The sequence below is a fragment of the Naegleria gruberi genome (assembly GCF_000004985.1).
Source record: "Naegleria gruberi genomic scaffold NAEGRscaffold_41, whole genome shotgun sequence".
NCBI lineage: Eukaryota > Heterolobosea > Eutetramitea > Acrasida > Naegleriidae > Naegleria > Naegleria gruberi.
The window spans coordinates 5,418-29,389 of NW_003163286.1; the positions used below are offsets into that span (position 1 = coordinate 5,418).

Consider the following 23,972-nt stretch of genomic DNA (forward strand, 5'->3'; position numbering starts at 1 on the left):
AAGAATATATATCAATTGTTCTTCTCATGTCAGTAATCAGTGAAGGTGACACTTCATCAACCTTAGTTTTCACATCTCAATATCTAGACTGTCAATTCGACTGAAACTTGAAATATTACCTATCTAGATGATATAATGATGACTCTCCATAGTAACATGCATGTGAAATTGAATGTTGACACTTTTCATCTTGTTATATTTATAGAGATGGTATCCAACAGAGTCAGTTCATAATATTAAATATTGAAACTCATTCTATATGACATGTTTGATGTATAGAACGGTTTTTTATTGAATGTAATCAATTTGAAATAATTTGATGAAATTGACACTGTCAGGTCACCATTACAAGACAAATAGACCATAGTTTACATTCCATCTCAGTCATTTCAAAGAGTTATTGATTAACTCCACCACCATTATGTTTCTCACACGCTCTAGTACAATTAATATTTCAAGAGTGAGTTCTGTGGAAGACTCTGTAAGAAATAATACCATATATATAGTAATATCAATAAACTGAATTGAAGAGTTAATTCTTCTCATTTTCAAATAGATTATTCAATATAGAACAAATCTAGATAGTTTCCAGATCATAAAAGTCAAGCTACTATATATGGTCTTTGATTAAATTTAAAAATAGACTGCCGTTGATTACTGGAATATTAATTCAAAGCTTGATGATCAAGCTATTGATTGAAAATCAAACCGATTATTGAATATTGATCATTGAATTGGTGAATAATCACTCTTGATAATGATACATATTGAAGATTGATGCAAATCAACGTGATTCAATCTACAAAGGTTGGTAGTTGCACCACTACGTGGCGAAACTACCCATTCCACGATGAATCAACATGTGATTCACTTCCATGCAACTCAATTTGACCGTTATAATCAATAAATCAATGAAATGTTACTTTATTAGCAATACCTATTCAATCTAATGAGTAGATTCACGTCCCAAACATTTGACTTCTCAAAGTCCATATTTCAAAAGTTAGTACTGACCTGACCTTTATATATCTATCAATATAAGAAATGAAACCATCAAATTTACATCATTAATAGATGATAAGAAATATAATCAATGATATGAATCTTCACTAAGTAATCTCTTAAATAACCCAAATAAATCAACTCTGAATCCTAACCAAACCCTTATTCAACATTCATTAGAAGAAGATAGATTCCCAGTGATATATTCTCTCTCTTTACAATTTATTATTTCAATATCTGACAAATTAATTGAGATAGAAGGTATTTCATCAGCTCATATCAAAATAGCTGGAGTTGAACTACCTTGAAAAAGAAGTCTGGAAATTTGGAAGAGTTGAAAGAAAATCCAGAGAAAAACTTCACGCTCTTGTTCATTCAACTCCAAAGTCTTATATTCAACAAGCACCAACTTTTCTCTTCAACTTACAACAATTTATTAAACCAACATCCTCACAGAAATACTACCTTGACTTTGTGTAGAAGTTGTATTGGCTGATTCCTGATATGAATTCTTTGATGGTAGAGAAATCATTTGAGCACGAACAGTCATTTCTACATCATCTGAAGAATTATCCTTCTCCTCCTGTGGTCTAGTTTTTCTTCTTCTTCCACAACAGCAACAAACACACGAACCCCTACGATAAATAACACCAGCAACTAGTGCAATGAAGAAGCAAGTAATCGAAATAAAACAGGTTCCACCAATGACTGTTGAAATAATAATGATATCCTGAGTGGTGAGATAGGTCGTATTGGCAGCTTGGAATGTTCTAAGGGAAGTATTTTTCACAACAATCACATTAGAAATGAATAAATCTGAGAATACACAATTACAATCAGTAGTTGAAGTAGCATTATTATAACCAGAAATTGAACATGAGGAGTAATCATTTCCTAGATCAGATTGAACTCTAACACATGAATAGGAAGAAATATCAAAGATGCCATAATCATCTTTAGAAACACGAATGTGGAATGTAACATTTTGTCTCAAACCAACAGCTGTTGTGTTGGATTGAATAGAGAAACTTGTACTAACTGGAGAAACAACTACTATTGTGGAATTTTCATCCTGTTGATTAATTAACTTTTGTACAATAATTGGAATGTTTTCCTTAACCACAACTGAATAAGTTGCAGAACCAAATGGATTACTATCACTAACAAGAATATCTGGCATGGTGATATTAACAATGTTTGCTTGGTATTTTCCGTCTGTTGAGGATGGTGAGCCAATCACTGATTGAGAAAGATATTTAACATATTCCTTATCTGCCTTTACAATGGAAACACCACTGTTTAATACTACAGCACTTGCACTTACTGGTTCTCCTTTTACAATTGTGAGAGCAAGTTTTTCAGTGAGAGCAGAAATTTCTTCGTCTCTTGCAAATTGATCTTTCAGGTTTGTAATATTTTCAGAGGCATAGACTAGATTTTCAACAACTGACATGAAAGTTTGAGTTGTCTGAGGTGGAACACCAACATTAGTTCTGAAATTTTGTTCCACAATATTCTCAAGAGCATTCACTGATTTTTCAATGACAACTTGCCCAATATTTTGCTCATTCTTTAACATGGTGTGAATAGCATAGACAATCATTGATGAGGTTGACTCTGAGATTGTTTCTTCTGAAGTAGTTTCAGTTGCATTGGCCAATATATCTAATAAAGTTGTTTGAATATTAGTAATGGTAGTGGCACTCTTCTCAGATTCAGGTAAAGTTTGTAACATTTGATTAGTTGAAACTATGGTATTAATTGTTTGTGAAATACTTTGACTCGAATCACCATCTTTAACAAAGGATGACATGATTGTATTGGTTTGGGTTGTAACTTGCTGAACAATCTGTGTAATTGAAGTCACCACAACACGCATCACAGTAACATGGTAATACATAATTCTGAATTCACCTGTTTGAGTATCAGTTAATTCAACGAATATTTTGACAGTTGTTGAATTACTGGTAGAGGAACTAGATGATGGCAGTTTCATTGTTTTTTCTTGAGTGAGAGGAATATAAATCATGATGCCTGTATCAACATCAATATAACCTTGTTTGATTTGAATGGTATTTTGTTGATTTTGACAATTTTGACATGTGAGTGTGAAATCTGTTTGCATGGAAATACCTTCAGAAGGTGAAACAGTACATGGACATTTTTGTGGTTGAGCTGCCTTTGTGAAACTGTTAGAACTTTCAGTGGAGGCAATTTCAATTTCAGAGCTTTCACTCTTTTGGACATAGGAAGCCTTAAATTGAATGGCATGTGCAACTCCTTCTTCTAATTGTTTGGAGTTTACAATAATTGCACTTTGTTCATTCTTATTTACAACTTGAATGTTTTCTGAAGTTGGTGAAATAGTAGTAATTGTGGTTAAAGAATTTGAAGCATAGGATTTGCTTGTGAAACTTTCTGAAACAACACCATTGTCAATCTTCCATTGAGACTTGACAGAAACTGAAGAATCAGTTAAATCTTGGTTTGAATGTTGAACTTCAATAGAAATTCGACCATTGCTATTGATAATTGAGTTGGAAGTTGGTTCGACTGCAATGTAAGTTACCATTGGAGGTGAATGAACAATATTCAAAGTAATTGAGCTTGATGTTTGTCTTTCACCTTTTGTAATTGTCAAAGTCAGCTTTGGTTTTGTAAGAGTTAGTGTTGAAAAGTCTTCTTGATTGAAAATTACAATAGAGGAGTGATTCTTTGAGTATAGAGACATCTTATCAAGAATTCCATCACCACAATACCCATTAGTTTCAGAGTTAATACACGTCCATTTCCAAACTTCCTTTTCGTCTACATTATTTTCAGGGTCTTCACTAGAGACTTGAATAACGTTTCTCATAGATGAAGTTTCTTTTAAAGAGAGAGAAAGTGAAAGATCTGGTTGATAGGTATTAATTATAGCAAAGTCACTAATTGTAGAAGTTTGATTGGCCACAATAATGGTTACCTTAAAGACATATTTCACTTTTCCAGAAGCAAACTTTTCAATAATCAAATTTTGATAAGAATCTTTGTGATACCTGATGGATGGTCCTTCAATTTGCTCCCAATCAACATTGATTGCTTGATCTTTCAAATAGGTTGGCAAATAGGTAACCTTCTTAATAGAAACCAACTTATCAGTTGACTTGAAAGTATTTTGCTTTTCACCAGAAATTAGCACAGAGGCCATTTCAACATCTTGAACTTGGAATGCAATTGTTTCAATAGAACTGTATTGGGCTGATATTTGACTCTTTACCTTCAAAATCAATGTATAAACTCCCTTAATTAATGAACCTTTTTGAATCGTAATGGTTGACAGCTTATTTGATCTAATATTGTTCAAAACTGTAGATGAAATTGAGTCACCTTGAATATCCCAAATATATTCCAATTCCTTCTTATCTCCAGAATAACTGTTCGAACCACTAAATATTATATCTTCATAATAACTAAATAATTTCTTTGAGGATGTAACTTGGGCAACTGGTGGCTTGACTGTTTGTGAAATGATAAAGTAAATTCTAATGTAAATTTCAATAATGGTGGTAGTAATCTTTGAGAATGCATATTTGTTAACTCTAATATTACTTGATGCTGTTAAACTAAAATCATAATCGAATTGAATCTTAAAATTACCATTTGCCTTATCAGTCCAGAAACATTTTGGCTCTGTACCAAGCAATTGCAAATCATCAGCGTGAATCAATTTGGAGCATGGAACTGTATTTGCCGTGTATGAAGGTGGAGCAAATAATTTGAGGGTAACTCCATCAAATAGTTCATTAATTTGAGCGTAAATTTCATTAATATAGGTAGAGTTGAATGATCCAAAGTATGTTGCACAATCACTTCCAAAGTAGCCATTCATACAATCATTACAAGAAATTCCATTCCAGTAGCCATTATCTCTATCTTGATAGCAAGAGCATTTACCAGTAATATCACAATTACCATGACCATTACAAGTTGTTTGACCATTACAATATATATCACAATTTGGCCCATAGTAATTAGTCTTACACTTTTCACAAATAAATCCATCAAAATTACCTGTACAAACACAAGTATTGTTGCTTCCACAAGATCCACCATTCAAACAAGTTGAGACGGTACAAGATCTCTCAGTACATGTTGGACCAGTGTAGGCAGGATGACATGTATTACAATCAGATCCATAATAATGACCATTTACATCATCATTAACACATGAACAAGTATTGACATCTACACATTGACCATGTCCTGAACAAACATTAGAGCTACTCTTTGAAATAGAATTACAATCAAATTGATCACACTTTTCACCATAGTATCCTGAATTACATATGCATCCTGCTACGCCACTTGTAGAATTGATAAAACATTTACCATGATTTGAACAAACTCTAAAATCAGTACTTGAGTAATAATCTTCAACGCCATTATAAATACCTCTACAGAGTAAGTTTTCACAAGAATCGCCTGTAATCTTGACTCCAGAAATTGACAAGCAGGAACACTTATCAATATCTAAACAAGTACCTCTTCCTGAACAAACCTTTGCATCTGTAGAAGAAATGCCATAACAAGTTTTATCTTGACAGGCTTGACCTCCGTATCCGAACTGACATGTGCATTTTCCATCACTGGAACATTTACCCTTTCCACTGCAAACAGTTGGATCATCTTGTCTCTTTCCATTGCAACTTGTAATATTGCATTTATATCCAAAGAATCCATTTGAGCATTTACATAAATCATTTCCAATACATTCACCATTTCCTGAACAAACTACCTTAGTTTCCAAACTGGAAATACCAAAACAGTCGAAACTCAAAGTGGTTGTAATTTCTTGCACTGTGGTGATATTTCTAATGACAAGCAAATTATCAATAGCGAGCTCAGTAAATTGGCAATTACATTTCACAGTAGAAGTTTGCTCATCATAACTTGCAGTACATTGCTTACCATTCAACGACATATCAGATTCTACACCAACACAAGAATATGTGTAAGTAATATTGGTTTGTGGTGGTAATAATGGTAGTTCTTCTACTGACATTTCAACGGTAACATTCTTTGAACTCAATTCATCCAAAATTTGACTTGTAACGGTTGTCACATTTTCAACAATGGAGAAGCTTGTACTCACAGAGGACACAACTTCAACAGTGGTGGTAGTGGTAAGTGAGGTTTTAATATTTTGAACAATTGTTGTTACAGAGCTGGAAATTGTGGAATCGACAAGCATTGCAGTATTTTCCTCTATTGTCACAGAATAGGTCATTGATGTGAAGTGATTATCTTTAGACATAGATTCAATAGCTGGAATGCTGATATTTACAGAAACATCATTTCCAGAAGTGGAAATTGTAGAGTTTGAAAAGTCTGTCAAGTAAACCTTGTCAACTACGACAGTTAAGGTTGATGTCTGTAAAATAACAGGATCTGCACTCACAGGTTGTTCAATTACAATGGAGGTAGCAAGATTTTTTGTAAGAGATGAAACCTTCTCCAAGCTATTGAACTGGGTATTAGTGTTTGTAATATTTTCAATGTTTGTGTAGAGAGTTTCAATAACAGTCAGGAAAGTTTTAGTCGTTTCTGTTGTTATTTCTACTTGACTCTTTGTAGCTTGTTCAATTGTATTATCCAAAATGGAAATTGATTTATCAATCACGACTGGGTCAAGATTTACTTCATTCTTTACGATTGATTGAGCAGCATAGACAACCAATGATGTAGTAGTTGCTGTGATAGTTTCAGATATTGTTTCTGTTACAGTTTCCAAAGTATTTAAAAGATTAGTTTGAATATTTGTAACTAAAGTTGAGCGCTTAGCAGCTTCAGGTAAAGTTTGCAACATTTGATTGATTGAAACTATGGTATTAACAGTTTGTGAAATACCTTGACTAGAATCACCATCTCTATTGAAATTAGAAATAATTTCACTTGTTTGATTTCTGACTTGTTGAATAACATCAGTCATTGAAGTGGCTTCAACAGTAGCAACAGTAACATTAGTGTACATCATCCTAGATTCTCCTGTCTTTGTATCAGTTAATTCAATAAACAAGGTCATGGTTTCATTTCTTTGAGTAGTCAATTGAGAATCTGTAGAAACCAATGCAGGAATTCTCATCACATTGTCTTCATTGAGTGGAACTGGAATTTTAGTATTTGTTTCCTTATCAATATAACCTTGTGTAATTTCAATACTGTTTTGTTCGTTTTGACAATTTTGACATGTGAGTGTGAAATCAGTTTGCATGGAAACACCATTCGAAGGTGAAACAAAACATGGACATTTTTGTGGTTGAGTTGCCTTTGCGAAATTTGTTGAACTTTCAGTTGACGCAATTTCAATTACTTCTGGAGAGCCATCAATCAAGTTGGATTCATTCTTTTGGATATACGAAACTTTCAATTGAATGGAGTGGTCAACTAATTCTTCTAAACCTGCTGCATTAATGATAATTGCACTTTGCTCATTCTTATTCACAACTTGAATGCTGCTGGACGCTGAGGTCACGGTAGTGGTTGTGGTAATTTGAGAAGTTGTGGTCGATTGCAATGTTGAGGTTTCACTTTGTGAAATTCCAGTTTCGTCAACTTTCCATTCAGTTTTTACAGAAATGGTAGTATCTGTCAAATCTTGTGAAGATTTTTGAACTTCAATTGAAATCTTATCATTACTATTGACAACTTTTGTTGCTACTGGCGAAATTCCAATAATACTAAGAATTGGAGGAGGATGAACAATATTCAAAGTAATGGAACATGAAGCCTTTCTTTCTCCTTTTGTAATTGTTAAAGTCAACTTTGGTTTTGTAAGAGTTAGAATTGAAAAGTCAGTATAGTTTGCATTTACTACAGCAGCACGATTCTTAGAGTAGAGAGCTAACTTATCTGTAATACCATCACCACAATAACCATCTGTTTCAGAATTAATACACGACCATTGCCATAACTCAGTTTCGTCTGTGTTGTTTTCTGGATCTTGATAATTGACTTGAATTGTTGATGAATAATTAGTCACACTCTTCAATGAAAGATAAAGTGAGAGTTCAGGTTGTTCAGTGTTAATTATCACATAATCACTTGATGATAAACTTGAATTTTGTGCAGCTGTAATAGTAATCTTGAAAACGAATTTCCACTTTCCCTTTATGAAACTGTCAATGATCAAATTATTGTAAGCGTCCTTCTTGAAAGAAAGGGATGGACCTTCAAGTTGTTCCCACTCAATGCTCACAGATGAACCACTTATATAATCTGGAATGGTTGTTGTCTTTTTCACAAGTACCAACTTTTCAGTTGACTTGTAAGTTGTTTCCTTATTTCCTGATACAGACACTGAAGGAACGGCATATCCCTGAATTTGGAAACTGAAACTTTCTTTTGAACTCACTTCATTAGTAACCTTACTTCTCACAATTAATAAAACCTTATAAACTCCAGGAAGTAAATAACCCTTATCAATCTTAATAGATGGTAACTTGTTTGCTTGAACCTTGTTTTTAACAATTGCTGGAATGTTATTTCCTTGAATATCCCAAGTATAATCCAATTCCTTCTTATCTCCAGAATAACTGTTAGTACCACTAAATGCCAAATCCTCGGTTGTGGAATAAACTTTCTTTGTGGATTTAACTTTGGCTACTGGAGGTATTACAGTCTTGGAAAGAATAAAGAAAACGGATATGTAATATTCATTGAGAATGGTTGTAGTCGTTGAGAAAATGTAACTATTCAATCTGAAACTGTTACTGCCAGATGACAAATCAAAATCATTATCGAAATCAAATTGAATGGTAAAGATACCATTTGCCTTATCGGTCCAGAAACATTTAGGTTCTGATCCAAATAATGAAAAATCATCTGGATGAATAAGTTTCGAACATGTGACCGTATTTGCAGTATAAGTAGACGGAGCAATCAACTTGAATGTAATTGCGTCATAGTAATCAGAAACCTGAGCATAAATATTATCAACTAGAGTTGAATTGTAAGAACCAACATAGGTCAAACACTTAGTTCCATAATAATTATTTCTACAATAGGCGCATGAAGTTCCATTCCAGTAACCATTGGAGGTATCTACATAACATGAACACTTGCCAGCACTTGTGCAACTCCCATGACTATTACAAAATGTTTTAGGATTACAATAAATATCACAATTAGATCCGTATTGATAGGTTTTACAACTTTCACAAAGTAGTCCAGTAAAGTTTCCAACACAATTACAAATATTATTGACACATGTTCCTCCATGTAAACAGGTGGAATTGTTGCAATATCTTGTCAAACAATTTGCACCAGAGTATGCAGGATGACATGAGCTACATGTTGATCCAGAATAGAAACCTTTAGTGCTATTACTATAACATGAACAACTGTTAATTCCAGTGCAAGAACCATGTCCAGAACAAACATTTGTATCATTGTTGGCTAATCCATAACAATTGAATGCTCCACAGTATGTTCCGTAATATCCTGAATTACATTGACATTTACCTTCAAGAGTTGTTGCATTAATTACACACTTTCCGTGATTTGAACAAGCTCTATAATCAGTGGTAGCGAAATAATCTTCAACACCATTGTAAACTCCTCTGCAAAGTAAGTTTTCACATGTACTTCCTGTAATCTTGACATTGGTGTTATTAAATACATAACATTGACATTTGTCAACATCAACACAAACACCTCTTCCTGAGCAAACATTTGGATCCAAAGATGTTTTACCAAAGCATGTTTTAACTTGACAATCTTTACCTCCATATCCATAAGAGCATTGACAATGACCATCTTCAAAACATTTTCCTTTTCCACTGCAAACAGTTGGATTATCTTGTCTCTTTCCATTGCAACTTGTAACATTACATTTAGATCCAAAGAATCCATTTGAGCATTTACATAAATCATTTCCAATACATTCACCTTTTCCTGAACAAACAACTGTATCCTCAAGGCTTGAAATACCAAAACATGTGTATTCTTCCATTTCTACTACTTCTTCAATTATGGTTGTTACATTTCTAACAACTACAAGATTTGAAATTTGGAGTTGATTAAAAATACAATTACACTTGACACTTGAAGTTGATTCATCATATTCTGCAGTACAATTGTGTGATTCGAGTGACATATTTCCTGTGTTTACACCCATACATGAATAAGAAGAAGAGAATTCAATGAAATCTCCAGAGTCAACCAACATTTCAATTGACACATTTTGAGAACTCATCAATTGGTTTGCTACTGAACTTTCTGATGTTTCCATGATTGAGAATGATGTAATGACAGGAGAAGCAATTTGTAATGTGGTGGTGTTTGTAATATTTGTAAGAATTTGTTGCAAAATAGTTGAAGAATATTCCTCAACAACCATAGAGTAAGTTATTTCAACATATTCCGTTTCCATAGTTATAAATGATGGAAGGCTGATATTCACAAGAATAGTTTTGTTTACACTTTCCATTTCTGTGGTTATGGATGAAATGACAGAGTCTGAGAGATCGGTAAAATAAATCTTGTCAACTTGGATAGATAAAGAAGAAGTTTGTAAAACAATTGGATCAGCACTCACTGTTTGCTCCTTAACAATTGAATAAGCTAGGTTTTCAGTCACATTAACCAATTGATCATAAATATTGAGTTGTTCAAGGGTTGATGTAATATTTTCAACACTACTTTGCAAATTCTCAACAATTGACATTACAGTTTGACTTGTTTCAGTTGAAATTTGAAGATTACTCTTCACTGCTTGATCAACTACTTCATTCAAAATAGAAATTGATTTATCAGTAACTACTGGAACAATAATTTCATCGCTCTTAATCACAGAATAAACAGCATAAACAACCATTGATGAAGTTGACTCAATTGAGGTTTCCACTCTTGTAGTTTCCACAGCACTTGCAAGTGTACTAAGAAGTTGAGTTTGAATTTTAGTAATTGTTTCAGAATCTTGATGTTGAACTTGTGGTAAACTTTGCAACAATTGACTTGTTGAAACGATTGTATTAACAGTTTGTGAAATACTTTCAATTGGATTACCATCTTGAATGATAGCTGAAATGATTTCGGTTGTTTGATTGGAGACCTGTTGCCAAATCTCTTCGGTTGTGTTTACCACAACTGTTGTCACTGTTATATTTGTATACATGGTTCTTGATTCTCCAGATTCTGTATCAGTCAATTCAACAAACCATTTAACAGGTGCAGCTTGTGGAGTATTTGAACTAGAGGATACCACAGCAGGGATTTTAACAGTATCCTCCTCTGAGATTGGTACTTGAATTTTGATTCCAGTTTCACTATCCACATATCCTTGGGTGATTTCGATGGTATTTTGTTCATTTTGACAATTGACACATGAAACTTTGAATTCTGTTTCCATAGAAACACCATTAGAAGGTGTAATGCTACATGGACATTTTTGTGGTTGAGTTGCCTTTGTAATTGTTGTTGAACTTTCGGTAGAAGCAATTTCAATTTCTTCTGGAATACCATTAACAATATTAGATTCATTAGTTTGAACATACGAAACTTTCAATGCAATAGTTTTTTCAGTTCCTTCATCAAACTCCCTGGCATCAATAATAATAGCGCTTTGTGTATTCTTACTAACAACTTGAACATAACTTGAAGTTGATAACATTGTTGTGGTTGTTGAAAAAGAATCTGTTGATTCTATTCTTGTAGTTTCACTCTCAGAAACAATGGAAGTGTCAATCTTCCATTCAGTTTTAATAGAAAGTGATGAATCTGATAAATCCTGTTTTGAGTGAGAGACTTCAATGGAAAACTTCTCATCACTATTGACAACAGATTTAAAGTCTGGAGAAATGTCAATAATATTGAGAATTGGAGGTAAATGAACAATATTCAAAGTAATGGAACATGAAGCCTTTCTTTCTCCTTTTCTAATGCTTAGAGTAAAAGTTGGTTTCTGTAAAGTTGATAAGGAAAAGTCAGATTTGTCAACTATGAAGAGAGTTGAATGGTTCTTGGAATGGAAAGACATTTTGTCTACAACACCATCTCCACAATAACCATCTGTTTCAGAATTAATACACGACCATTGCCATAATTCAGTTTCGTCTGTGTTGTTTTCTGGATCTTGATAATTGACTTGAATTGTTGATGAATAATTAGTCACACTCTTCAATGAAAGATAAAGTGAGAGTTCAGGTTGTTCAGTGTTAATTATCACATAATCACTTGATGATAAACTTGAATTTTTTTCTGGAGTAATTGAAATTTTGAAAACATATTTAAAAGCTCCCTTAGTGAAACTTTCAATAATCAAATTATTGTAAATATCCTTCTTAAAATCAACATTCGGACCTTCAATTTGTTGCCATTCAATATTCATAGTTTCATTCTTCAAATAATCTGGAATTGTAGTTGTCTTTTTGATATGAACCGGCTTTTCAGTTGACTTTTGCCTAATTTTCTTACTTCCGTAAATACTAACTGAAGGAACTTGATATTCTAGAATTTGTAATGTGAAAATATTAATCAAACTCACTTCACTAGTTACTGTACTTCTCACAACTAGTGTCAACTTATAAATTCCCAATTTTAGCAAACCCTTATCAATCTTAATGGTTGCTTGCTTGTTGGATTTTATGAAATTTTCAACAGTAGAATTGATAGAGTTTCCCTCAATGCTCCAAGTATAATCCAGTTCTTTCCTATCTCCAGAGAAGGAGTCTGATCCACTAAATATCATATCTTCTGTTTCACTATAAATTCTTTTTGATGACTTCACATCAGCAACTGGACTTTTTACAGTATTTGGAGGCATTAAATAAATAATAGTGTCATCTACGATGGTTCTTGTAGAAAAAGCTCCAAGTTTGTTCAATCTTCTTGTAAGTGTAGTAAATAGATTTCTGTTCACTCTAAAATGGTTTCCTATGACTGACGAAGAGTTTAGAGTAAAATCATAATCGAATTGAATCTTGAAATCACCATTTTCCTTATCAATCCAGAAACATTTAGGTTCTGTGCCGAATAATGGTTGATCATCGATGTAAATGAGTTTTGAACATGGAACAGTGTTTGGTAAATAGGAAGGTGGAGCAAATAGCTTAAATATCACACCATCAAAGAAATCAGTAACTTGAGAATAAATTTCATTGACATAGGTAGAGTTGAATGATTCAAAATGGGCAAAACAATCGCTTCCAAAGTAACCATTTTGGCATGAGCTGCATGAGCTACCATTCCAGTAACCATTCTTGGTATCTGAGAAACAAATACATTGGCCATCGGATCCACATTGGCCATGTCCATTACATGTTGATTGACTATTACAATAGACATTACATTGTGATCCATAACTATTGGATTTACAAGTTTCACAAATCAATCCAGTAAAGTTTCCAATACAATCACAACTATTATCAGTTCCACAAGACCCACCATTCATACAAGTTGAACCAGTACATGTTTTAACATTACAATTTGCACCAGTATATGCAGGATGGCAAGTGTTACAATCAGATCCAGAATAGAAACCATTAGTACTATCACTATAACATGAGCAGGTGTTAATTCCAACACAATCACCATGTCCTGAGCAAACATGTGAGTTATTCTTGGCAATTGAGTTGCAATTAAACATTTCACACTTGTCTCCGTAATATCCCGCAGCACAGGAACATCCTCCTGTTGAACAGTTACCGTGCTTTGAGCAAACTCTAAAATCATTGCTTGAATAAAAATCTTCAACGCCATTGTAAACTCCTTTGCAAAGTAAGTTTTCACATTCATCACCAGTAATCTTTACACTGATGCCATTTGATGAAAAACATTGACACGTGTCAATATCAACACAAACACCTCTTCCTGAGCAAACATTTGGATCCAAAGATGTTTTACCAAAGCATGTTTTAACTTGACAATCTTGACCTCCATATCCATAAGAGCATTGACAATGTCCATCTTCAAAACATTTTCCCTTTCCACTGCAAACAGTTGGATTATCTTGTCTCTTTCCATTGCAACTTGTAACATTACATTTAGATCCAAAGAATCCATTTGAGCATTTACATAAATCATTTCCAATACATTCACCTTTTCCTGAACAAACTACTGTATCCTCAAGGCTTGAAATTCCAAAGCATTCATAAGTTTGGACTATAACAGCAGTATTCAATGAACAGTCTGCTCCAAAGTATCCAGCTGTACAATTACAATTATTTAATGAAGGACAATCACCATGTCCACTACAGACCTGTGATGAATTATATTGAACTCCAGCACATGTGTGGAATTCACATTCAATTCCAAAATATCCGGCATTACATGTACATTTATCCACTTGAGAGCAATTACCACGATTTAAACAAGCGCCATTTAGACCTTTTCCAAAACAAATTGGTGATGAACAATCTGCACCTGCCCAATTTTGATTACATGTACAATTGTTTGGAGAGTTACATTGACCATGTGAGGAACAAACTAGTGATGAGTTTGAAAGAATATTGAAACATTTAGGGAGAGCACACCAATCTCCTCCATACATAGCGTTGCATTGGCAAATACCACCCACACAAGTACCATTAGATGAACATACTGATGGGTCATCCTTTGAAATGCCATTACATTTGAGTAGTTGACATTGGTTTCCTTCATAATTAGGAGAACAGGAACATGTATCAACACCAGAACATACCCCCCAGAACAAACTGATGTTTCGTTTGACAAAATTCCAAAACAGTTTGGATATTGACATTGTGAGCCTCCAAAGTTTGAGTTACATTGACATGAATCCAATCCAACACATGAACCATGGGAATTGCAAACAGATGAATTGTTTTGTAAAGTTCCATAACAAGTTGTAATTGAACAATTAGATCCATAATAATTTGAAGAGCAAGTACAAGAGTTGTAATCAACACATGAACCATGCTCAGAACAAACTGATGTTTCGTTTGACAAAATTCCAAAACAATATGGATATTGACATTGTGAGCCTCCATAGTTTGAGTTACATTGACAGGAGTCCAATCCAACACATGAACCATGGGAATTGCAAACAGATGAATAGTTTTGTAAAGTTCCATAACAAGTTGTAATTGAACAATTAGATCCATAATAATTTGAAGAGCATGAGCACGAATTATAATCCATACAAGTACCATGTCCTGAACAAACACTAGAATTGGTTTTTGCTACATAGTAACAATCAAAAATTTCACAGTTAAATCCATAGTAATTTAAGGAGCATGAACAAGTATTAAATGTTGAACATGCACCATGTCCTGAACAAACCTGACTTGAATTAGAATAGACTCCATTACATGTTGTTACTGAGCAATTGGCTCCATAATAATTCGATGAGCAGCTACAGGAATTATATGCTGTGCAAGTGCCCTGATTAGAACAACCAGTAGTAACAGAGTTTGAATATCCATTACATGTCCAAGAAGAACAATTTGAATTAGAATAACCAGTTGCACAGGTGCATGTGTTAATGGCTGTGCAGGTACCATGGGAATTGCAAACTGAAATGTCATCAGATCTTTTGGAGTAACAATAGGGTAGATTACAATAACTTCCACCATAATTTGCATCACACGTCATGTAAATTTTTCTGAGTTCATCACTTTCTGCAATTAACATCAAGTTGTTATCGCTGGCAAAAGTCAAACCTACAAGTGTATTGAACTTGGTATTAGCCAGAGTTTCTCCATCATTATATGTTCCAGCACTATTACCAGCATATGACGTTATTGTACCAGTGTTAGCATTGGCAGTTGCAGGTGTGAAAAGTTTAAGAGCACCACTCTCAGTGTAGTATACATTACCGTTGTCGTTTACATAAAAGTCTTTGATGGTTACAGAAGAGGTCTTAATTAAGTTAGTTTAACTAGTTCAATAAAACTTACAGTAAAACGTGTTGCGACTGTTGAAGCAGTGAAAACTTTGAGATAAAACGTTGAACCGATTTGTTGAAAGTAATATATCTTTCCATCTGACGGTCTTATTGTAAAAGAAACTAAAAGAATTAAATGAAAAGAGAATATCAGATAACTTACATAGTGTTGCAATATTTGCTGATGATGATGCACCATCAGAAGTGGAGGCACCCCCTCCCAAAACAACTACAATCTTTCCAGTTGATGAGCTGATTTTGTAAATATAGTTGTCTGATGCAAAATAGATCTCACCATTGTAATATTGTAAATTTTTGGCATTCTAGAATAAAATTGGATATTCATTTCAAAGCAATAGAGAAAAAATACTTACAGTAATAGTACAAGCAGTTGGAGTGTTTCCATTAACACAATCTGATCCAGAAGCTGCGCCAGCTACTATTGTAACTAAACCCGTGCTCTTTGACAGTAATTTGAGAAAAAATCCAGGTGAATAATTATCGACTATTATCAATTAATTTTGCATGAAAATTCGTATAATACTTACTCATATAGATATCTCCTGTTGGAGTGCATGTCATAGATAGAATGTTAGAATATCTAGCAGTCACGTAAGAACCTCCAATATTGTCAGATCCACTTGGGGCTTTGTTGTTATATGGAAGATAAAAATATCCTGCATAATGCTTAATTGTTGAACTTGTTAAATTGTAAAACTTAATACTGTTTGTGTCAGCCAAATAAAATCCATCACTGTATAAAGCAATTGCGCTTGGAACCAATTGAAGAGTTTTGGCATTTCTTTCATTTAATACATTTCTATAATGTAAAAATGATGACAACGTAGTTCCAACAAGTTTCCTAATGTTGTAATTATTTTCAGCAAAGTAAAGATCACCATTAGTCGGATTAATAGTAAAGTATTCAATGTAACCAATTATTGAGGATGATGTAACGGTTCCATCTGCTGACTCACCTCTATATCCGTTACCCAAAACCTGCTGCACAATTCCACCAGTTGTTAGCTTTCTAATGCTATAATCATATGCATTCCAATAAAGCTCATTATTATAACAATCCATCTTGGTCACAAAGTTGGTTCCATCCATTAGATAGGAAGTTCCAGAAATACCTGTACTTTTTGAAGAACCACCTCCAACCGCAGTGTTAGCATAAACTGTTCCACCACTTTCCGTCAATTTTTGAATATAGAAATTAACGTTATCATTTACATAAGCATATAGGCCTCCATTACAATATTTAATTTGATTTGTATAACCCAATAAACCAGATTTGTAAACACTAGCTACATTGGTATTTCCATCAATTTTTCTAATAAGCCAATTGGCTTTTCCAATGTCAAGTAACTCAAAGAATTAACACTTACAATAATCTGCAAAATAAATATTATCTGAAGGATCTACAGTTATTGATAAAGAAGAACCACTTTGAACCAAGAGAGGATTTGTAACAGTATTGTCAGAGTTTCCATATCCTGCACTAAAAATTACCGAAACTTGATTAGTGGATGAATCCAATTTTCTAATTCTCATATTTGCATCAATCCAAATTAAGTGTGTTTTCCATCGTGTTAAGCTTTTTGGAGTATGGGTTTGAGTGGTTGTGGGATCAGTTGTGTATGTTGTTCCAGGTGTTCCACTTCCAACCTTTACATAAAATTAACCATTAAAAACTTCTAGAAAACCTACAACTGTTGAAATAATACCCGATGAAAGAGTAATCTTTCTAATTTTTGCTGTCTCGGTCGTGTACAATACTCCAGCCGTAGCATCTAAATAAATATTTCCAGGATTTATGTAAATACTTGAGATTGCTACATTGTTCAAATCACTTGACATTCCTCCAATTACCATAGATTTGTAGGTTCCTGTACATTCCACATACGCATTATTACTAATATTCAAAATAATTATCAAAACACTAAGCAATAAGGCTATGCATGTGATTTCATTCTTTGGTGCTGTTGAATAAAAGCACCACATGTTGTGTTATTTTTTTGTTAGAGAGGAACCTCACTGGTATTATGTTTGGTTGATCTGTAAACTGACCGAACAATTGTTGTTGACATTCTTGCTAACAAGCTCCTTTTAAAAAGTTTTTTCCTCTTCAAATCATTCCGTAGTGATTGTAACACAACTATTTTACAGAACAGTGTTGATACCGTAAACAAGGACCTACTACCAAAAAGTAAGCGAGAAAATGAATAAGGTAATAAATAAGGGTCAATGTTCTTTCAAGCAAACAGTTTTCAGGTTTTGGAATAGTTCTGCTGATGATATGTACAGTCCAATTCCTCAATTCCGCTACTAAAAAGAAGCCACTATTGCTGCACGCGGCGAAATGTAAACCCTCTGTGTGGGTGCGATACATCTCAAATTATTGTGGGGTTGGCTTCTAGACTCGGAGATGAATCCACTTTTTGTTGCGTTCTTTGTTGTTGTGGTCTATTAATGAATTAAATATTCCCACACAAGAAAATCAACTTGTGTGATCCTTTACATGATGAGTTCAACTTGGAATATTTTTTAAAATTATGCTGTTTGTACCTTTTCATGAATCACTCAAAACAACATGCATGAAAAAATATTCAACATTCTTCAACTCTGTGGACATGATGATTTTCAGAGTGGTTTCACATGATGAAACTCCAACAATTTTACCATGTCATCTCAACATTATCTATATAGTAGTAATAGTAGTAATTTTTATTGGTGGATTATCATCATGAAATTGGAAGTTATTTTTCATCAATGGAAAATCACAAGTTGGTGCTCCTTCATCCGATCATTCATCAACCATCAGCAGTATTGTTTTCTATCAATACAATAATAGTATTTGTGGAAATTAATTTTTAGTAATTTAAATTTGGTGAAAGCTCAGAATTTTCACTAAATTCATCATCACTGCGGAATCTACTGGACAAGTTGGAAAACTGTCAATGTAGTATTGTTCGGAATGGTCAATAGTAGGTAGGAGAACTTTCTCTTATCAATTTTGGTCAAGTTATGATAGGGATAGGTACATGTGAATTTTTAAAAGTACATGGACCATAACTCAACATGTACTTCACCAACTTGAATCATGTCTTTAGTACTACTATTTAAATAGATGATACACATCATATTTATTATCAGATTTTCATCATGTTGTCAATTTACCAAGTTCCGATATTTGATGCTACCATAGTTGATTCATGGCCCGATTACAAATCAAACGACAATAACACAACAATTCATATTGTCTATCATATTATTAAATGTATAATTTCTAGTCTTGTATCATAATTTGTGAAAATCATGGATATCTGATATTTTAGTGATGTGATGGAAATTGTTGACTCTAAAACATTACGAGAACATATCATTCTCGCTACACTGTTTCAACATTGATTCCTTCCATAATTTTCACTATTGGATATTTTACTTTTCTATTAATCATTCTTTTGATACATGACAGCATATTCATTTTGTTTGACAGCTTCCCCAACAACCTCAGAATCATTTTCCAATGTTTTAGAGGCAAACCGAATTGCAAGACCTTGCTGTCTAACAGCACAAAGTACAACTTCTCTATCATTGGTCAAATTATAACTGGCATACTGGAGTGAAAGTCCATTTTGATTAACAGCAGTCAGCACAACCTCTCTATCTTCTAGAAATCTAATTCCAGCTCCATAAAGCGATTTTCCATTCACCTTAACAGCTTCTATCACAAAATCTCTATCGAGTCTTAGCTGTTGAGCAAACGATAATGCTGTACCATAGTTTCTGATTGCCTCTAACACAATCTCTCTATCATTTTTCAACTCGTTACTAGCCAGGCCCAGATAAGCTCCATTAATTTGTACTATTTTCAGTATAAATTCTCTATTGTTCCTCAATGATTCAGTGGCATAATGCAATGCTGTTTCATTTCTAGATTTTTCGTGTTGGTTATTGTCAATTTGGCAGGCCATCAACACAAGCTCAGCATCTCCTCTTAGATTAGTTGATAAATATTCTAGTGCTCTTCCTCCCGTTTTTCGAATAGACAATTCTGCTATTTCTCTATCATTTCTCAATTCTTCACTAGCAAACTTCAATGCCTCACTGTTGCCATAAGTGAGAGCACATTTTAATATTTCTTTATCATTTTTCAATTCATCCGAAATGTTTGCATATGTATCAGGATAATATTCCATTAATTTCTTTACAAAATATCTATCATTCCACAATCCTAACAAATCGGCATAAACTGATGGATTTTTAGCTTCTTCCAATATAGAATCTAATATAAATCTCTTATCTTTCACAATGTCTGGCATTGAAACTGCAAAGAAATAATCAAAATTAACTCCATGCTCATTTTCAAATATTTCCATAACTTGTTTTCCTTCAGAGATAATTTCTTCATCATCATATTCCTCATCAAAATCTTCATCTTCCGAATCATCATCCTCCTGAGCCAAATATAATTTTACAAGATTTTCCAAAGTTTCCCAAATGTAGAGTTGTTTATCTTTAATGTCTCTCATCTTGTTCATGAGAAAATGTGAAAGTTGGTGATTGTACTGATCTAGAACAATGATTGTTGCCATTTTTTTTAATTTTCGTATTTAATTTTCGAATGTTGTACAATCTTGAAGAATCAATGTTGGGTGATTTTAAAAACTTCAATTTCAGCAACCTGAAATGTGCTACTTCCAGCCAAATAACTTTTAGCTTCCTCACTTCCATATTGTAATCCAATTGGTAGCTCAAAAGTATTTCCAAAATCAGAACTTGACAATACAGTTGAAATGTCAAGGTCAACATCTCCAAATCTAGGTAAATAATTCTTACAAAGACAAATGGCATATTGTTTCTGATTTTGCTTAAAATTGAACTTTTCTAAATGATATTTTCCACTAAAATCTTTTACAATTTTAAAAATAAATGCAGATTCATCTGAAACATATTCACCTAATAAGGAATGTGGGGATTTCCAGGATCGAGAGGTAAAGGCACCAAATATTTGATTGTGTTTTGCTGATTTGATAATTGTCAATGTTGGTCCTTGTAAGTCACATTTCGAATGAAAATGTTTCGAATGGAATCCATCTCTAGTTCCTCTATACAATAATTGAGGAATTGCAATGCTGCAAGTATGGGAACATAATTCACTTGACACTGAACAATCACATTCGTTAATAATTATGGAAGAAACTAATCCAAAATAAACATTTGTTTTGATATTAGTGAGCGAGCATTTGTCGAAAATAATTCCACTCAAATCTTGTGATTGCAGATCAATATTATCAAATTGAATATTTGCAATATGTTTGTTTGAAAGTCCATTAAAATCAAATAAACATCTGTCAAATTTCAATCCGTTAAAATTTGACAAATCTTTCAAATTTCGTAAATCTGAATTCTTGATTGTGCAATTATTAAATGAATTATTGGTTGAGTGAAGAATAATTTTAAAATCAATTTCCTCAAATATTGATCCATTGAAATCGCATTCAATGAATTTACAATTTTGTAAAACTTTTTCCTTTGTAAAGTGAATTTGAATTTTGCATTTTGTAAATTTTGCATTTTCAAATTTAGATTTCTTTGTAATTGTGTTTGTGAAATTAACATTTTCAAAATTGGAATTTGAGAAACAAGCACTTAAAAAGTTTGAATCTGAAAAGTTGCAACCATTTGAATTACAATTAATGAAATATGACTTGGAAAAATCTAATTTTGACAGGTTACTGTTTTGTAATTGCACTTTCTCAAATGTTGTGGAAATAAACTTGGCTTCTTCAAATTTACATTGTTCCAAACATGTTTCCATTAAAAATGCATTAGAAAGTCAGTATTCTTCAAATTGGCGTTTGACAAGTTGCATTCACTCAATTCACAATTTTGGAAATTAGCACCTGCCAAATCACAATTACTGAAATCACATCCTCTCATCGTGCTTCCTTTAAAATTACACCCTCTTATATTCATTCCACTAAAATTACAACAACTCAATTTTGAATTTTCCAAATTTGTTTTCTGAAGAAGGAAATTCCTCATATTCACTCCATTCAAATTCAAACTCAAATCACCTCCAGCAAACACATTTGAAAGTCTAATCAAGTCAAGTTGTGAATTGAGTAATTGTTTTTCCAAATTTGTCAATTGAAATAATTGACAGGCATCAACGAGTCCATGTTTCATTTCTTTCAAATCAATAATTCCAAATCTTAACCAATCCAAAATGTGTTTGAATACGACTGGATCACAATTAATGAAATAAACATCATCTTTGAATGATGTACAAGGTGTTTGATATAGCGGATGTTGACCTGTCAACATTTTCTTGAATAAATTGTCAGGTTCTCTCTCGTTATGAAGTAAATCACCTAAGGAGACTGTCAAGATTGTTCCACCAACATTTAAAGGAATTGGTTTGTTGCTGGATTCGAATATTTCTCTTTGCAATTTTTCCTTTTCAAACTTTTCAATTAGTTTTTGTAAATCTTGATCTTTTGATTCAAATTCTTGAACTAGTTCAGCTCTTTTAACTTGAAATTCACTATTTGTCTGATTGATCATCTGTTCATGTTCTGTCTTGAATTTATTCATCAAATCTTGATATTTCCTTTCCAATCCAATTTTCCTTTTTTGAAATTCTTCTTCCAAATTAACTTTCAATTCCTCAACTTGTTTATAAGCATCCAACAGTGGACAATACCTTTCCTGATGATCTTTCAATTGTCCTCTCTGCACTCCACCCTTACACATCGAACATTGCACTTTCAATTCATCCAACTTGTTCAAAATATATTTGGGAACTGCCAATGAATTCTGTTTCAAATCATTTCCTCGACAAAGTGGACATTTATCAACTTTATCGATAATGCACTTGGAACAGAACATTTGACCACATTCAGAATGCATGATTGGATCAATGAATGGATATTTACAGATGGAACATGTTAAATCTTGATCAATATTGTGTAAATCGAGATAAAGTCATGGTTTGGTTGATTAGTTTCGGAATATTCAATTCTTGAAAATTCATCGTAATTGATTTGTTTTTCAGGGTTGGTAGATGAAATGGTTGGATTGTTGTAGTTCGAATCTTCATAAAACGTGCGAGAAAGTTTATCATTTGACAGTTGTGGTTGTTCAGACATTTTTTTTATTTGACAAGGAAAATAATTCTAGAACGTGACATGATGAACAGGTGAATAGGTTGAACAGGTTCTAAAGCAAGCTCTAATTTTAATCCAAACGTGATTTACCAAAAGTGATTTATTTTGCATAACTTTCGAATAAGAAATTAATGATTAGGGCAAAATAATTTAATTCCGATCACATTCAAATTCCGATCACTGGTGCAGCAATAAATTGTTGATTTATTTGAAAAGTCATTGGGAAGTCATGGCTCTTTCTCTCCACAATCAATACATAAGATGTTGGTAATCTCTTTTCCATTGATTGTTTCTGTTGATGGCATTGTACATGTTTTGGAATGGCATAATTTTTTACAAGTCGAACATGTCACCATACCATCATGATCGTCTTTAAATTTACATCCAGAGTAGCACCATATATTTTGTGATGATGATGCACTTGGAGAGGAGGTTGGATTTCTATCCATAGTATATGCTCACTTTGCATGGCAAGTACAATACATAGTACACATTTTTCCCGCCAATTTGCATTTACATGTATGATTATCCACAAGCATGATGACATGAACAAACCACACCATGTTGCTTCTGTTTCTTCAATAGGGTGTTTTGGGCACGAGTTTCGATTTAAGCTTTCTTCTTTGCTTCTCTAAGGGTCTTTCCTTCCTCTTTCTTTCTTTTCTGTTTTTCTTTTTCTGCTTTTTTTTCTAGTGCTGTTACCATATAGTCGTTGCGTGTTAGTACAAAGTTAGTTTTCACTCTGGTTTTTTCTTTGGTTTGTTTTGGTGGTTCATGTAATAAATTTCCAAATTTGGAAGGTGGTTTTTCATCTTGATTACTATTTTTGGAATGTTGAATTTTGGCAAGTGCTGACTTCTTATCAAGTGGTATAATACAAGCTTCTTTGAATCCACTAACAATATTATGATGGG

The 23,972-nt window shown here is 33.2% G+C and overlaps 4 protein-coding genes across 4 annotated transcripts in view; all 4 read right to left on the reverse strand.

Annotated features, from left to right (window-relative positions):
• Nucleotides 1–1,438: 1,438 nt before the first annotated feature.
• Nucleotides 1,439–17,887, reverse strand: NAEGRDRAFT_70543 (uncharacterized protein; the record flags this gene model as incomplete). The annotated part of the gene is made up of 8 exons (XM_002674222.1): nucleotides 1,439–14,231; nucleotides 14,711–15,858; nucleotides 15,897–16,006; nucleotides 16,047–16,206; nucleotides 16,258–16,388; nucleotides 16,432–17,232; nucleotides 17,272–17,551; nucleotides 17,594–17,887. The coding sequence occupies 8 exons, from the start codon at nucleotides 17,885–17,887 to the stop codon at nucleotides 1,439–1,441; spliced, it is 15,717 nt and encodes a 5,238-aa protein (XP_002674268.1).
• Nucleotides 17,888–19,335: 1,448 nt separating this feature from the next.
• On the reverse strand, nucleotides 19,336–20,418 carry NAEGRDRAFT_70544 (uncharacterized protein; the record flags this gene model as incomplete). The annotated part of the gene is made up of 1 exon (XM_002674223.1): nucleotides 19,336–20,418. The coding sequence occupies one exon, from the start codon at nucleotides 20,416–20,418 to the stop codon at nucleotides 19,336–19,338; it is 1,083 nt and encodes a 360-aa protein (XP_002674269.1).
• A 70-nt stretch (nucleotides 20,419–20,488) lies between these two features.
• Nucleotides 20,489–23,043, reverse strand: NAEGRDRAFT_80657 (uncharacterized protein). Its single transcript, XM_002674224.1, has 2 exons — nucleotides 21,766–23,043; nucleotides 20,489–21,553 (listed from the first exon to the last, which is right to left on the reverse strand). The coding sequence occupies exons 1-2, from the start codon at nucleotides 22,799–22,801 to the stop codon at nucleotides 20,532–20,534; spliced, it is 2,058 nt and encodes a 685-aa protein (XP_002674270.1). The 5' UTR covers nucleotides 22,802–23,043; the 3' UTR covers nucleotides 20,489–20,531.
• A 624-nt stretch (nucleotides 23,044–23,667) lies between these two features.
• The window catches only part of NAEGRDRAFT_70546 (uncharacterized protein), a gene marked incomplete at both ends in the record, with an annotated part of 1,541 nt that continues 1,236 nt past the window's right edge, over nucleotides 23,668–23,972 (reverse strand). Inside the window, one exon of the mRNA XM_002674225.1 lies at nucleotides 23,668–23,916. Within this exon, the coding sequence (XP_002674271.1) occupies nucleotides 23,668–23,916 (249 nt within the window). The remainder of the gene's footprint in view (nucleotides 23,917–23,972) is intronic.